A 16,457-nucleotide genomic window follows, 5' to 3' on the forward strand; every position below is an offset into this window, starting at 1 on the left:
TGTGGGTTCAGTCTTTTATGATATCAGGAGTTTTCAGCTTCAAGAATATTTTCAAGTGATGGTGCACGTTAACAAAATTAACTGAAAAAGTTAATTTACTTTTTGTATCAAACACTGAAAAACCTGATATGGTATATGATAAGGAGATTACTCCCATCACTAAGGCTTGATTATTTGTTATGGAAGGGGTGAAAATACATTTTGTTTTCCAAAATGTTTTTATTCATTTATAGGTGACGATACATTTTGATTACAATCACTATCTGTGCCAGGTGAAGCAGTTTCAATTCAACCTGCACAGATTTCCATGCTGAAAGGAATAGGTATGCACCGCAAGAATGCCACACACAAACACACATCTTTGCATTTCTGCCCTTCCAAGTACTTGCTTAGTTCAGTTATATAACAATCCTTTAGCTTAGCAGCAAACAAAGATGGTCATTTACAGACAACCTGCAGGATCTCGAATTAGCATTATATACTACACACCTCGCTGACTAAAGAGTACAGTAGCAGAGCTAAGCAGAGAGGTGATCGATAAATCAGAATGGTCTTGTGAAGTATGCAAAGACAGCTTTCACTCATCTTGCCAACCTTCCAAGCCAACTAACTACATTTATATTAGCAAATATGTATGCTGTATTATGTTCATTAGGTTAGCAGAATTTAATCAAGTAAATGCTAGAGAGCCAAGTAATAGTCTGTGACAAGCAGTTATACTGTCTATGAAATGAGTCAAATCCACCTGTAATGGAAAACAAAGTCCTAATTTTGTAGAAAATTATATGTGCAAAGTTCTGAACACTATCAGCTAATGCACAATTGGGGTCTAATTTACAGTACAGAAAGTCTGGTGATTGGCAAACAAATAAATAAAATGAAAAACTTACTTCACCCCTGAATCCATAAGTTGAAATAGTTGAAAGATCTTCAAATTTCTGCAGCTTACTAGTAGTAAATCGTTCACATACTATCTCAAGATCTTCTTTCTAGGGAAAGAAAATAAGCATATAAAAATACAAGTCACTTTAAAAGTAATTTACAACCATTTTCTCAACAATCTCAACATCGAACACCTCAGAAGAAGATATAATGTACAATAAGTTGAGCCGATAAAAAACTGTATTCATTTAAGGAAAATTCCAACAATAGAAACTATCAAATGTTCTTACTAACCCTTGACAAGAGAGGAGCTGGTGAGGGACAGGCAGGACTATTTGCATGAGGTCCAAAGTTTCTAAATACTTTTCTGCATTTAGCTACCAGTGTCCATTAGATAAAAGGGGCAGATACAAGGAGTAATCCCCCATATTTTCTCCAACATCCTACTCATTATTTCTAACAGTTTTTAGCTGCAGTAGGAGCCCTTCATTCTAACTCTCTCATGCTTTCTCCCCTTTTAATACACCGTATACCACTACAAGCCTTTTTATTAGTATAGGCCTATCCAATACCATCCAATACTCAGTAATGAAATAAGCCTCTGGTGGTAGCCGGGGATTCACTCCTGACTATCAATTTCATTCTTTTGTTTTTATTTACTCCACCCTTTTCTGTAAATTTACTTCCAATACCTTTAGTCACATACACTTTTTCTACCATTTTCCCTTTTAGTGGCAGCAGACAGTACCTCCTCCTCTTTCATTTTACTCCCTCACCTCCACTATCCTTCCATTTACTAGACCTTACAGTAATCATATTACCCTGACCATGTGGTGGCAGTAAGGCTAGCCTCCATATTTTTTCTTCATCCCTCCTTCCTTCTGTCTCTCCTTTTACTACATCCTGTACCACACCTTGTTAGCAGCAAAGTTCTCTCTTTCCCTCTATCCAGGGCTACTTTTAGCCTTTGGCCACAGAAAAGGCCTATCAGTACCCTGGTGGCAGGAACGATTCTTAACTTTGACACCATTCTTTTACTTACTTCCATGTCTCTCACATGAATTACACCTTTCAACATGTGTAGCCTTTGGTAAAAGGAAAGGCCTCTCTTTCTCTCTCTTCTTTTTTGTCACACCCTTTGTTAAACCCTATTCTACCTACAGCCTTTGGAAAAAAGAGATCCCTCTTAAATAAGCACATTTCTTTACTTACCCAATCTGTTTTGCACATACCTCAACCCTTATTAATCACTACTCACTTTCCAACATCTTCCCTTTATAACTTACAGTTTCTTTCCTCCTAGACTACAGCCTCTGATGCCAGCAAAGTGCATCCTCCTTTCTTCCAATTCAATTTACCTTATACTACCTTGATTAAAATCTACATCTATTCATTACACCTGTAACATAAATGTCTCACACCATGTTTCCAGGCACTGTCTCTTTCCTCCTTTTACTTCACCATTTTATTATTATCCTATTCCACTTCTAGCCTTTGGTGGCAAAAAATACTTAACTAGCTTTCTCTTTCCCCTGTTTAATGCATCTTGTGCTACTAATAGCTCTATACATCCATTTGGTTATAACACCAGACACTTTCTGTTCCTCTCCTCTATAGTATTACTTTTTCCTATTTCTTTTTCAAACTATTCCCATAATCCAATATGACCAAAATACCATATCCTCCCAATGCTACTTATTCTTGTTCTTTGAAGTACTTTAACACATAATAACTTCCTGTCAACAATATACCAGTCTGAAACAATCAAATCAGTCCTTACTATTAATGACCTAATCACCACAAACATTTTAACCCAACATTAAGGATAGATTACCTTAAAACGAAGCTTAATTAAAAAATCTCAAGCATCCCACTTACACAAATATGTTCTACGCCATTAATAATCTCCATACATTCTGGATCAGTGCAATGAATACCACTACCAACATCATTAGACTACTTGCTTTGGAGACAATAAATTAACTCTAGGCCTACCAAATAACTTAACCAAACCACCTCACCTTTATTCCAGACAACAATGAACAAAAATTATTTTCTTCTATTTTTCAGTTAAATTCAAGACAGAACACAACTGATCTTCTGCGCATAACTGTGACAATGCTAAAAGAAAGTTAACAACTCCCACCTGCTCCTCTAAACAAATATCATATATGCACTTATTCTAGTTTCACATAGCTTAGCATAACTGTGGAATCCACCTGGTTGGTTACTAAACTGACATTTGTCAAAAACAAAAACCTGTTTTTCATGCGTCTACCAACCAACTACTTACTAAAATCCTCATTTTGCTATTGATTCCATGCAACCTTGTACTTCCAAACATTATTTTATTCTAATGGGTAATATATGCTTCAACTTTGTAGGGCACCAAATTAAAAAGCTTTTGAACATTACTTCTTTCCACAGCCTTACCAAACTTGTGCAGCAAGACACTCAATCTTACTTAGAAATGGTAATTTAACCCTTCTATATACAACTTTTTCTTATGGTTAAAAGTTAATGTTAACTGAAAGCATGCACGTTTCTTTCACATTTGGATGGGGAACAGAGATAAGATAAGATAAGAACAGACAGCAATCCGTACAAGTTGAAATACATTTTCTAGCTTGCATTTTGTTGTGTTTAACCTTAATGTTAGAATAGGTGATGCATGTTGGTGCAGATTTCAATTTGGGACAACTGCTCCCATTAGGACAGGTAAACTTAATTTTTTATATACAGCTTTGCACATTTGCTTTAAGTTAAAAGGAGTTGGGTGCTTTTTGAAAATGTATTTACTTTTTTTTTTGTTCCTTGAGTGTTTTCTATTGAAGTGAAAATGTGAAAAGTTCAAATAGAGTTGAAAAGAAGCAACTAAATATAAGATCTGCCTGCCAAACATCAACACTTCCATATAAACTGCAAATTGGAAACATACATACACTCAAAAGAATGTACAATATGTCCAATACGAGATAGTAATAGCTTTTTACCAGAATGATTACTTTGTCTATATTAACATGGCACACAAATACTCTTACAGGTATGGACAAAAACAATGAGTTGTGAATAATACTATGAAATGCAGGGTGCAAATATTAATTTTACAAGAGACTTTCAAAAGACATTAGCGTGCAAACTTAAAGAAAAGGATTTCAGGGTGGATATTCAACAGAGGAAAGGGGACAAAAGAAAAGGGGAATGATTAAACTGACTGTTTGTGGGACAAGCACAGAGAAGGGGAAAAGACAATACTTGCAGAGTTGTGGTAGTAAGGAGTTATTGGTAAGAGAGGAAGATTAGGCTGGCAAGTTTTTACATTCCACTTAAAATGAAGCATAAAAGAACTTTAGGAGAACTAATAAGCTTTCAGCAGGAAGCATTATTTATGGATGGGAACTTGAAACTTATCTGCAATTGTGAGGATTGGCAGGGTGATGCAGAAGGGCAAATCTAACAAAAGATTGCAGATTTCTGAAGAATATGCAAATAATTGGTACGGAAGCTATGAATTCAGTAGCAGCAACTCAGACAAAATTTACATATTACTCCCAAAGTTGCAAAAACTAGGCAAGAATGAAATATATTCACAGGAAAATGTGTACTTCACTGAACGCTTTCAGAACAATCCAACTAATGGAAGATCGTTCAATAATAAAAACTAAGACAGAGATTCAGGGTAATAAATTAAAAATGAGACATTGGTAATTTCTAACTTGCCTCTTAAAATATATTAATTTAAGGAATTAACAGTGAATCTGATTCAAGAATCATTAGTGAAGACAGAACATACTACAGAAGGGATATCTAGTAAGTGGGATAAGCAGAGTTTCAACATACAGAAAGAATGACAGAGGAAGGTACAGAAAATATGTAAAAGGAATTATTTAGAAGGGTATCAAAGGTTAAAGTACTGCCTAAAAATTGGACTCTCAGAACAAGAAGAGCAGCTGCAGAATGCTAAAAGTAAAAAAAATCAACTACATTTTGACAACTCTACAGCCCAAATGATTCAAAAAAAGAAGAAACCAATAAAACACTGTGCCAAAGGGGAAAAACACAACTCAAAATTTAAGGTTAAGTGCTTTTGTCATATTTAATGCCAAACTTCATCGGAACAAGACTGTGGTAACAATCCAGTCTTTTTTTTTAAAGAAACAGTGAGCCAATCACACGTAAACACATCACAAACCAGGTGATTGACTCAATTATTATAATACAATATACCTAAAAAATTTGAATAAAATTAAAAATATTTAAACCATAATTTATTTTAAACAAAATTCCATCCAAAACTTTAGAACAACATTAAAACTTCTATAAAACATAGGGATAGTTTATAATTTTGCAGCTCTCAATTTCAATAAACTAGATATACTTAATGTTATTCAGCCCCGGGGCTCTGCCTGCATCCAATTTAGTTTGCCAAAAAAACTCATAATATTCCAACAGAGCCTCTCAGTGGCCACTCCTATAGGATTTTGTGCAACTTATTCTACTACAAGAAAAATAAATTTGCTACTGGGACATTCTTTTGAATGCTTAAACAGTGCATTTGAATCTTTACCATGCTCCAGATCATAAAAATGTTCTTACACTCTCTTCCGGAAGGTCCTCTCAGTTTTCCCAATATATAAATTCATGCAGGAGGTACACTTCACTAAATAAAATATCTCTTTACTACCACAGTTAAAATAACCATTCGATTTAATGACAATGTTCCTAACCACTAAGTACAACTCACTAATGTTGGCCTTGTGTATACACTGATTACAGTAATTACATTTACAAGTACCCTATTTTTTTAATGATCCTTAGGTTTACTCCCTCCTTTTTCCAGAACTTCTTTCAAATTCCTACCCCTTTTCCTAACAAAAACAGGGACATCTGCTATCACTTTATGCACATCAGGGTTCAACTTTAGAACCGCCCGCCAGTATTTTGTTATAAGATTTTCCAATTCCTCCAAGTCACCACGATAATTATATGCAAATGCCAAATCATGTGTACCATTTGATGCTCTTTTTAAATCATGTTTCTTTTACCCTCAAAATAGGGCTATAATCACTTATAATTTTGTTCATGACCTCCTGCCCTAACTGATTAACCAGTTATTGTGGGTAACACCTTTCAATGAATAGTTTTTTAATAAAACTAATCTCGTGTTCAAATACATCCTGTTCCGTGGCCATTCTGGAGGCCCTAATCATTTGGCCTTTTACAATACCTTTCTTTTGATAAAAAGGATGTTCACTCCAAAAATGTAGGTAGGAATTAGAAAAGGTGTCTTTACGAAAAAATCCTAGAATGAAACTTCCCCAACACAATCTTTGTATATACTCACATTTAAATAGTTAATAACACCTTTAGAGTAGTTACTAGTAAACTTAAGGAAAGAGATGGTACTATCAATATATGTCAGATTCTTAAATCCTCTTCTGTCCCTTTCCAGAACAAACAAATATCATTCAAAAACCGGGTATGAAGACTAATCTTTGAAAAATATTCAGACGAAAACAGAAATTTTTGCTCCCAATAATAAAGCACCAAGTTAGAAAACAATGGGGCACAACAAAAGCACCCATAGAAACACATTTGGTTTGCCTGAAATGTTCTCCTTTAAAATAAATGTAATTATATTTCAAAATACTTTCCATAAATACTAGTATCAAGTTGACCTCATTGTTAGAAAAATAATTACACTGTGTCAAAACTTGTTGAAACCATTCTAGGCCCTCCTCATGGAGTATACTAGAAAACAAGTAACGTCAATAGTAACGAAAAACAAGTCCTGGTCAAATAGCTCATTAATGATGTTACATAAAAAAATCTGAAGAATCCTTCATAATATGTTTAATTGTAGAAACAAATTTCTTTAATTTTCGATCAATAAAAATGGCCACTATTGGACGTAAAGGGGATTTCAAGATATTTTTGTGGACCTTCAGTATACCAAAAATACAGGGTATACAGGGGTTAGTCACAGTTAAAAAGTCCAATAACTTATAAATACTACCTTGGAAAAAATGGTCTTTAATTTAATAATTTTAGAATAAGCAATATGAATTTCATTTTTCGATACTACTTCGTATTTCTGACCATCACTCAATATGTTAAAATAAGGGACTCATATTCAGTGTTGCCATTGTAACAACACCCCTTCCCTTATCTGGCTTCATTACCCTGTAACCAAAACCCACTAATTTATTAAAGCCAACTCCCTTTCAGAAATATTAGAACTCCTCCCCCTTTTTGTCTTCTAACCTTCATCTTCATCCAGTTCCTCAAAAATTTTTAGGGTAAGATGAAGAGGTGGATTAACAGTGTTTTTTCTCCTCAAACTCACTTCACCTAACCCTGTGTTAATGTTATTATTTGTTAACCAGATACTAACATTAACTCTACGTAAAAACATTTTTAAGTCAAAGTGTCCACAAGTCTCAAAGATTTGCTAGATAGGTAGTTCCAAGATGGCTGCACACTGAGTAACAGCTTGTTTTTAGCTCTCCCAGTGTGAAATCAGAAACTTAGCAGAGAAGGCCAGTCGACTTGTGTTTATGGGTGAATTTCAGTAACTGCCTAGTAAGTACACCGCCTGGATGCCAAGAATAAAGAAATGCAGACCTGGAAAAAAATCAGGTAGAAAAAGTGAGGAAGAAGCACTGACCAGGGAAGAGTTTTGCAGCTGCTCAGCAAAACGTACTGTAACCTTCAGACATGACTACCAATAACCTACAGGATGATATAAGACAACTGCATATAGACCTGGTTAAAACAAACAAAACACTGATAAGAGTATATTAACACAAACAACAAAGGCTGGAACAAATGGAAGAAGCTTTAAACAGATATTCAGATGAGATGATCAAGCTGCAAAGTCAGAGGTCGAAATGAAGAAAAGGCTGGCTGAATATGAGACTGCTCAGGAAGAGATGTTTCAAAAAATAATAGAATTGGAGGACAGAGCACGTAGAGAAAACTTGAGATTTTCAGCTATACCAGAGAAGCTGGAAGGAACAGACTGCATTATAGGTTCATAGGTTCATACTAGACTATCTGCCCTAGGGCATTTATAAGCCTAGCCAGAATGTGTATGGCTTTCGCCACCCATTTTAAATGTATTTTGCTATGTCCTTTTTCGAGGTTAGTATACTGTGCCTCTGTCTAACAGTGACACAGAAGTGATACCCGGGGTAAACCTACGATCTCCCATCCACTCATCAAGATTCCTCTTGAAGAGAGTCAATGAGGGACTCTGCCTAACCTGGACTGGGATTTTATTCCAGAGTGAAGGGAGCCTCTGGGTTATGAATCTGTCCCTCCAGCATGTCCTATTTATTTCAGTGCTGAGGTTCAAGTCTCTTGAGCGCGTAGCTCGATGGGATTTGGATTTTCTGAGGTGCAGCATGTCCATTAATTCCGTGTTGGACATGGCTTTATACATCAGGCACAGATTGCCTCTGAACAGGCGGTATGCCACTGAGTAGAGCTGGTGTTTCTTTAACCAGGCAGCATATGGCATCTGTTTGAGCCCTTTGATCCTCTTGGTGAGGTACTTTTGGGGTCTTTCCAGTTGCTGCAGATGTCTGGTAAGGTACATCCCAAAAAGGGCATTGTACTCAATTATGGGCCTGATGAGGGATGAGTAAAGAGGCACGATGACCTCCCCTGATCTAGATGTGAATCCCTTCATGATTAGGTGGGCTATATAAAATGTTTTTCTAACCACTTTGGCCACGTGGTTGTCAAATGAGAGATTGCTATCAACTTGGGTCCCCAGGTCTCTAATTACTTCTTCTGTACTTAATGGATTACCACCTATGTGGTAATTTGTGGGCACTTTGTTTTTGCCAAAGGGGATGACTATACACTTTTTGGCATTTAGCTTGAGGCCATGGCTCTGGCACCAGTTGTCTGTTTCTATGAGGCCCTTTTGGAGGATGCTTGTGTCGGCTGGAGAGTCGATTATGATGCCCAGTTTGCAGTCATCTGCGAACTTGGTCAGCCACAGTCCTTCCGTGTTGGCCTGTACCTCCGAGAAATATATACCGAACAAGAGAGGTCCCAGGACTGAGCCTTGTGGGACACCACTTGTAACTGGTTTGGAGTCTGACATGGCTCCAGCAATTCTAACCATGTGGGTTCTGTCCTTGAGCCAGTTTGCAATCCATCTAGTGACATAGGGGTTTATATTTAAGCTGGTGAGCTTATCTATAATGCCCGAGTGGGGTATTGTATCGAAGGCTTTTGCGAGGTCCACGCAGGCTGTGTGGACCACCTTCCCCTCGTCAATGGCCTTGGTGACTGTTTCAAAGAAATCAACCAGGTTTAAGAGGCAGGATCTGCCCTTAACAAAGCCGAACTGGGTAGGATCCAGTGTCTGTAGGTCCCCAATATCTTTATTTATGAGGTCCATGATGATCCTTTCCATAGCTTTGCAGACCAAGCTCGTCAGGCTTATGGGGTGATAGTTTCCAGGATCCGTTGAGGCACCACCTTTATGGAGAGGGACCACTGTTGCTGTACGCCACTCTTTGGGCACATATCCTGTAGTAAGGCTGAGATTGAACAGTAGTTTTATGTTTGGGTTTAGCTCTTCTTGGAGTTCATGTAGGACGCAGCCCGGGACACCGTCTGGTCCCATTGATGCTGTGTTTTTTGCTTTGGAGAGGGCGGCTCTTACCTGAGCATCTGAGATGTCAGGGGGGCAGCACTCTGCTGGGATAGATATTTGCCCTTTTGGTGGGGAGGGGGGGTTTGCGCTGAACCTGTCAACTAGGATGTTGGCAATGTCTGTGGGTTCGGTGTATTTTTTGTCATTTTGGACTAATTCTGAGCATATCTGGGAATTACCACCCAGGTTCCTAACATAACTAAAGAAAGCCTTGTGATTATCCTTAGTGTCCTGTGCAATTTTTCTCTCGAAGCTGGCCTTAGACAATTTTATGAGTGCCCGTAGTTTTTTGCTAATACTGATCAGTGATGCCTTCCATTTTTGGGATTTTGCTCTATCATTTAGTAGCTTCCTCCTTCTATTGTATAGTTTGTTTATGGCTGGGGTCCACCAGACAGGACGTCTGCCTTTGGAGGATTGGGTCTTGGTTTTATTTGGGATCGCATGATCCATGCATTCCTGAAGGTGTTCATAGAATGCGTTTATAAAGGATTCCGCTGTCTGGGCCGTATTTTCCACAGGCCTGGGGGCTTTGAAGGATTCCACCTCGGTTTTGAGGAGTGTGAAATTTGCTTTAGAGAAGTTTTTCACTGTGGTTTTCTGGGCAGGGGGTGGGGTCGGGATGTGAATATCCAGTGAGATTAGTTTATGGTCTGATCTTACCAGTGAGGGATACACTTCTGGTCTGGAGCATAGAGTCCCCATGTTGGTGATGATCAGGTCCAGTATGTTTTCCCCTCTTGTGGGAGTGGTAACAAGTTGTTCCATAGCATTTGAGTTTATAAATTCTAGGAACCATTGGGCTAGGGTGTTGGAGCTAGAGTAATGCTCCCAGTCTATGTTTGGGTAGTTGAAGTCGCCCAATATAATGGTGTTTGGAGAGACCTTCATATTTTCCAGTGTTCTCAGGAAGGCCGAGTGGGGTTCCTGGGTTTGGGAGGGTGGTCTGTAGCAGGCTATAAACTGGAAGGCAGTTTTACCCACTGTTAGTTGCACATGGATGGTCTCTGATGCTTCGTGCTTTGCCACCAACCTGGAGGTGTGGGTATCTTTGATGAATATCGATACTCCCCCTCCTTTTGTGATTCGGTCCAAGTTTTGGGGCCGAAAAGCATGGTATGAGGTATAACCTGGTAGTGCTGGGGTGCTCTCGGGAGCCATGAACCAGGTTTCTGTTACTGCACAGATATCGATGTTCTCCATGCTAAGGAGAGTTTCGAGTGCGTGCATCTTGAGGTTTAGACTTCTGGCGTTGAGTAGCATTACTCTTAGTTTCTTATCCGTGATTCCTATGGAGGTGGGTTTGTCTTTTGAGCCTTGCCTAAAAAAGGGGTAGCAAGAGCCTTTGCCAATATCCGAAAGCCCAGGGGTGACAGGTGCAAGCCGTCCCTAGCGAAGCATCATGGCTTGTCGAGCATATCATCCCAAGCTGACAGGCATTGGATCCCCTTTGAATGACACCAGTACTTAAGCCAATTGTTGAAATTGATCATCTTGTCTTCATATTGTGGCATCATTCTTGGTGAGGGTAAGATGCTACTCAAGGTCAGGGTCATACCGGCCTGGGCTACATGCTCAGAGAGCTCCTCTATGTCTCTTTTCATGTAGTCCAGGAAGGTACGTCTCAGGTCATTCACACCAGCATGGACAATGACTGAGTCATATTTGTACTTGCCTTGGAGTGACCTGAGTGCTTGTGTTATGTGGCGCATCCTAGCACCAGACAGACTGCTCACCGTGACCCTCTCCTTGTTCAGCCTGGTGAGCGGGACGTCAGTGTGCCTGACGATAGAGTCACCTATTACAAGTGTATCAGGTGTGTTGTTTAGTCTTAAGGGCTGTGACTGTTCTGCACACTGGCATTGTGAGATATGTGTTGCACGTGTTTTGTTTTGGGGTAGCGGTTGCTTGGGTGTCTGCTTTGGAGGTCTCTGCTGCTTAGGCAGATCTTTATTTAGAGCCTCCGAGTATGTTTTTGTGTGATTATGTGTTTGGTTTGCTGTCGTGGTAGGTCTATGTGAGACTGGAATTGTAGTGAGTATGGTTTCCTTCTCCTCCTGACTGGTTATGCCAGTACTGAGTTGAGAGAGCTTAGCCTCCAGTTTGGCTATATGGTTGCATCTCTCACATGTGTTGGAATAAATTTATGAAAGCACAAATAAGCAGCTAGACTGGTATTGCAGAGCAGGATTTATTAACTGAACAGGTACATTGTGTGTATGTTCCAAATCTAGCGATAAGAAAGCAGCCTGGACTTTTAATAGTAAGGATGCAATCCTACCAGCAGAAAAAAATGACTTTGTCAAAACTGTGGTAGAAGGACAAAATACTAAAAGTAGGGGACAGCAGACTGTGGAGAATGATTACTCAACAACCAGGCAAAACAGAAGTAAATGCATCACTTTATTCAGAGAATGCCAAGATGCAGGTGTGAAATTCAAACTGCTATATTCAGCTGTCTTCAAGGTATTCTTCCCTGGAGAGACAAAAGCATTTCTGATGAACTGCATGCTAAGGAGGAAATACAAAAGTTTGTCCAACAAAAACTGAGCTATGAAACAGAAGGAGACTCGACTTCTCCCTCCTCTGGTAATAAAGACCACAGAGAGACTGCACCTGTGAAACCTTTTCCAGTTTTTCAAACAAAAGTGTTGGAGAGAAGGAAGAGAGCATGAGAGTTGACCAGTAGAATCGAGATTACGTTAGAAATGAAGCAGAGACAGGATCTGGGTGATGGGAGAAGAACAGTAATATAATCAGTAACTTCATGTGGGAACACAAAGCATTAATTATATTTGTGAAATATGATAGCACAAGGAAATCTTGAAACACTAGACTACTTCAAAATTTGTTTGCTGAGTGGGGGATTCAAGTATATGCCCTACTTCACGTCATTAATGTTCGGAAAAATGCTTTGGGAAGGGGAAGAGAGGGGAGAACGCTAACTGTAAATAAAGAAAACACCTTTTTTTTCTTGGTATTATTTTATCTGTGTTGCATGGTTTTCTTTGCATGCTATTTTTGGGTGTAATGGGGATTGTAAACAGGTGTTTTTATTTTTCTCCCCTCTTCTCTTTCTTCTTGTGCAGTTTTGAGAAACATAGACAATGTAATGATTACCAAAAAAAAAAAAAATGGAACCTGGTTAAGGGGGCATGACTGAGTTCAAACTGATGTGCTACTTTTTCATTCTTGCAAGGGAAAATGATTGATTAACGAACTTTCTTTTAAAACAGGAATATTTGGGGCAAAGGAAAAGAGGAGTACTTACTTTAATTGAAAGAGGAGCTCCAAAAGTGATAGAAAACGATGATAATGGAAGATGCACAGTACTAAGGGGCTACTGTCTAAGGAGGAGGATTACACTGGCATGCATTTACATCCCCACTAAAACTGCTATAACGGGGCTTAAGAAATTTTTGGGAGAAATAATCAGCTTTCAGCAGGGAATATTACTTACAGGTGGCGACTGGAATTTGGTTTGCAACAGTGAAGATGTGTCTGGGGGCCTAGAAGGGATAATATAACAAGGGAGGGTAGATTTTTGAAGAAATTTATGAAAATGTTTAGCTTGGAAGAGGTGAATTCAGAACTAGGAGTTTGGAGTGAATTTACATATTACTCACTGAGATACAATAACTGGGCTAGGCTATATAGATTTTATATCTCACAGGAACATGTGCATTTAGTTGAAGGTCTTGAAACACACCCAATAACTATTTCAGATCACGTACCAATAATAACTAAAATAAAAACGCGAGGTAATGAAATGAAAATGAGACACTGGTGCTTCCCCACCTACCGGTTGAAGAGAGAGGAATTTAAGGAATGGGTTGTGGAATTAATTCAGGGGCTACTAGAGAAGACAGATTTGTCTTCTGAAAACATAGCTAAGGAGTGGGATAAAATTACAGTGGTGTTTAAAACTAGGTTGGAAATAAAAGAAAGCGAGATATGGCTAAACAGTAACAAGAATTGCTTAGAGGGACTGACAAATGTTAAAGTATTGCAAAATAGGGGAACCTCTCTGAACAAGTAAAGCAGCAACTGCAGAATGCTAAACAGAAAATAAGGGATTACCTCAATAATATGCACAAGTTTAGAAAGACTGCTGTTAAGCAACTGTTTTTTCATAATAATTCTAGAGCACAAAAACTCTTAGCACAACAACTCAGGCAACAAAACGTGGAAAGGGCAGTCACCAAGCTTGGGGAGCCTACAACGACTAAGATAACATGAGACCCTGTAGAAGTATCAGAAATATTTCGGAAATTTTATGAAAATTTGTATAAAGCAGAGAAATATGGAAATCAAGAAAAGGTACAAATGGAAATGTTTATGGAAGAATTAAATATGCCAAAGTTAGAGGTAGCTGAGGCTCAATTACTAACAATTAGGATAGGAAGGGATGAGATAAAAATGGCTATGTATAACCAATCTACAGGAAAGTCCTCAGGAATAGATGGTATTCCTGTGAACGTTTGGAAGTTAGGAGGGGAAAAAAATGATAAAGATCTGGAAGGTTTTGTTTAACAGCATTTTAAGAGGAGGAGAAGTTCCAGCACCCTGGAAGAAGGTGGTGGTAATGGTAATACCTGAAGAGGGTAAAGATACATCAGATCCAGCTTCATACACGGCCATTTCATTACTAAAGCATGATTATAAATTGTTTATGTCTATAATGGCTAAAATGGCAAAAGTGATACCAAAATTGATATATATGGATCAGTGTGGTTTTGTGGAGGGGAGGCAAACATTTGACAATATTAACAAAACATTGATGATCCAGAGGGAAGAAGCAGAATGTGACAAAGTATCACTTTTATTGGTGGGTCTTGATGCAGAAAAAGCATTTGACAGAGTAGACTAGGACTTCATGAGCAGGGCAATGGAAGCATTTGCTTTCACTGATACAATTATAAGGTTGATTAGAAGAATATATGAGGGATCGGAGGAACAGATTAAAGTGGGTGGAGTTCTCTCCGATAATTTCTGCTTGAGTAGAGGAACCAGGCAGGGTTGTCTGCTTTCCCCTTTGTTTGCATTATATTTAGAACCACTGGCAAAGAAAATATGGGATTCAGAAATTCAAGGATATAATTGTTATGGTAGTCAGGAAAAGCTGGCTCTATTTGCAGATTATTCTATACATGACAAAACCAGAAAAGGACATTACAGTGTTGTGGAGCATTTTAAGATAGTTTCAAATCTTCACAGGATACAAAATTAATGAGGCTAAAATAAAGGCAGTAGAGGTAAAATATGTACCCACACACGAATTGGTCCAACAATATCTATATTTATGGGGACATGATAAAATGAAGTATTTAGAAGTATGGATTAGAAATGACTCTGTGGTGGCAGCTAAGGATATGTGGGAAGAGACTAAACAGAAGACAATACAAAAATTGAGAAACTGGAAGTTTGGTTATAAGGATATAAATACTAAAATACAAGCTATTAAAATGTTTTTAGTCCCTTTAGTCTAATACACAGGTCAGGCATACTTTTATTAACCTGAGGAGAAATTGGGACATAACTAAAAAAAGAGTTGAAGGATTTTATCTGGGAAGGGAAGACAGCAAGGGTCAAGTGGGATAAGCTGATTCTACCAATAGAACAAGGTGGACTAGGATTACCAAATTTGAGGTGGTATTTTAGAGCAACACAGTTAAGGCTCTTATACATAGCACAGGCAGAAAACTATAATTCAAGGTGGAAAGGGATGATGACGCAGGGAGGAAGCCCAAGAAATAAGGAAAGATTGGGATTTAGGATACAGACCAAAATCAGAGTATTATATTCATAAAATAGCAGGGAGTATTCTAAGAACCAAACCAGTATGAGAATGGAGAAAAGAGATTTTGCCGATAGGGTTGACTGTGGTCAGGGATACAAATAACAGGCAAGAGTTATTGTAGAAAATTGGCAAAGGAACCAATGTATTGGGAACAAATAACTAGAAAGGGAAAGGCAATAGAATAGGAAGAGGCCAACAATTTATTTGGACTGCAGGTTAGAGATTGCCTTCCCTATCAAGGCTTGATAGAGTATACACAAAGGGAAAGAAATTGGGGGGGGGGGGGGCGCTAATGAAAGACCAGCACTGGTAGAGTTTTTAACAGAATGTATAACAGAAGCTGCCATTAAAGAAATAATCAGTAAAGCATATGAAACACTGCATGATAATTACAAGAATCAGAGGAACTTAGAAAGGATTGGGAAGAGAGACTGGATAAGCAATTCACAATGAGACAATGGGAGGATATAGGTACATCTCCAAAACATGCAACAAAGTCTAGAAGATTTAGGATCTTTGTCTGGGAATGTTTACATAGGTATTTTTATACCCCAAGTAGACTCCAAAGAATTTTTCCTCAGGTGGACAGCAAATGATGGAGTTGTGATGGGCAAGAAAGAGGTAGCTCGGAACATATTTTTTGAGGTGTGATGAGCTAGCAGACTTTTGGGATTCCCTGCGGGCTGCTCTGTCAGAGATGCTGGGTGGACAGATTGGACTGACTGAGGAGATGATTTTTTTTGAGTTACGCTACAGAATCGTAATTGCCTAGACATAGTAAGCCTTAATGAGTTTAATGATGCTGGTTGCCAAAAAAGCAATTACTAGAAAATGGAAATTGAAGTCTAGACTAAAGTAATGAATATAGTAACTGAGATAAAACACCTAGCATTGGGATCTTTAGAAAAGGGAAGGAGCAAACTACATAGAAAAAATGGGAATTGTGGGGAAAGTATATGCAGAGCAGGAATGAGGTTTAAGCGGCAGGATTTGAATGAGCTATATAATGCTTAACTGCCGATGACTAGAATGTTTATAAGTGATTAGTAATGTTTACTGCTACAGTTGTTACAATGGTGTCTGTAATGTAAACTGTTTACA

General features: G+C 38.4%; 1 protein-coding gene across 1 annotated transcript in view; it reads right to left on the reverse strand.

Moving 5' to 3' along the window:
* The window catches only part of MLH1 (mutL homolog 1), a 2,895,606-nt gene that overhangs the window by 2,646,131 nt on the left and 233,018 nt on the right, over positions 1-16,457 (reverse strand). Inside the window, exon 3 of the mRNA XM_044064896.1 lies at positions 891-989. Within this exon, the coding sequence (XP_043920831.1) occupies positions 891-989 (99 nt within the window). The remainder of the gene's footprint in view (positions 1-890; positions 990-16,457) is intronic.

The sequence above is a fragment of the Protopterus annectens genome, chromosome 3.part0 (genome assembly GCF_019279795.1).
Source record: "Protopterus annectens isolate FY-2018-M chromosome 3.part0, PAN1.0, whole genome shotgun sequence".
Lineage (NCBI taxonomy): Eukaryota > Metazoa > Chordata > Ceratodontiformes > Protopteridae > Protopterus > Protopterus annectens.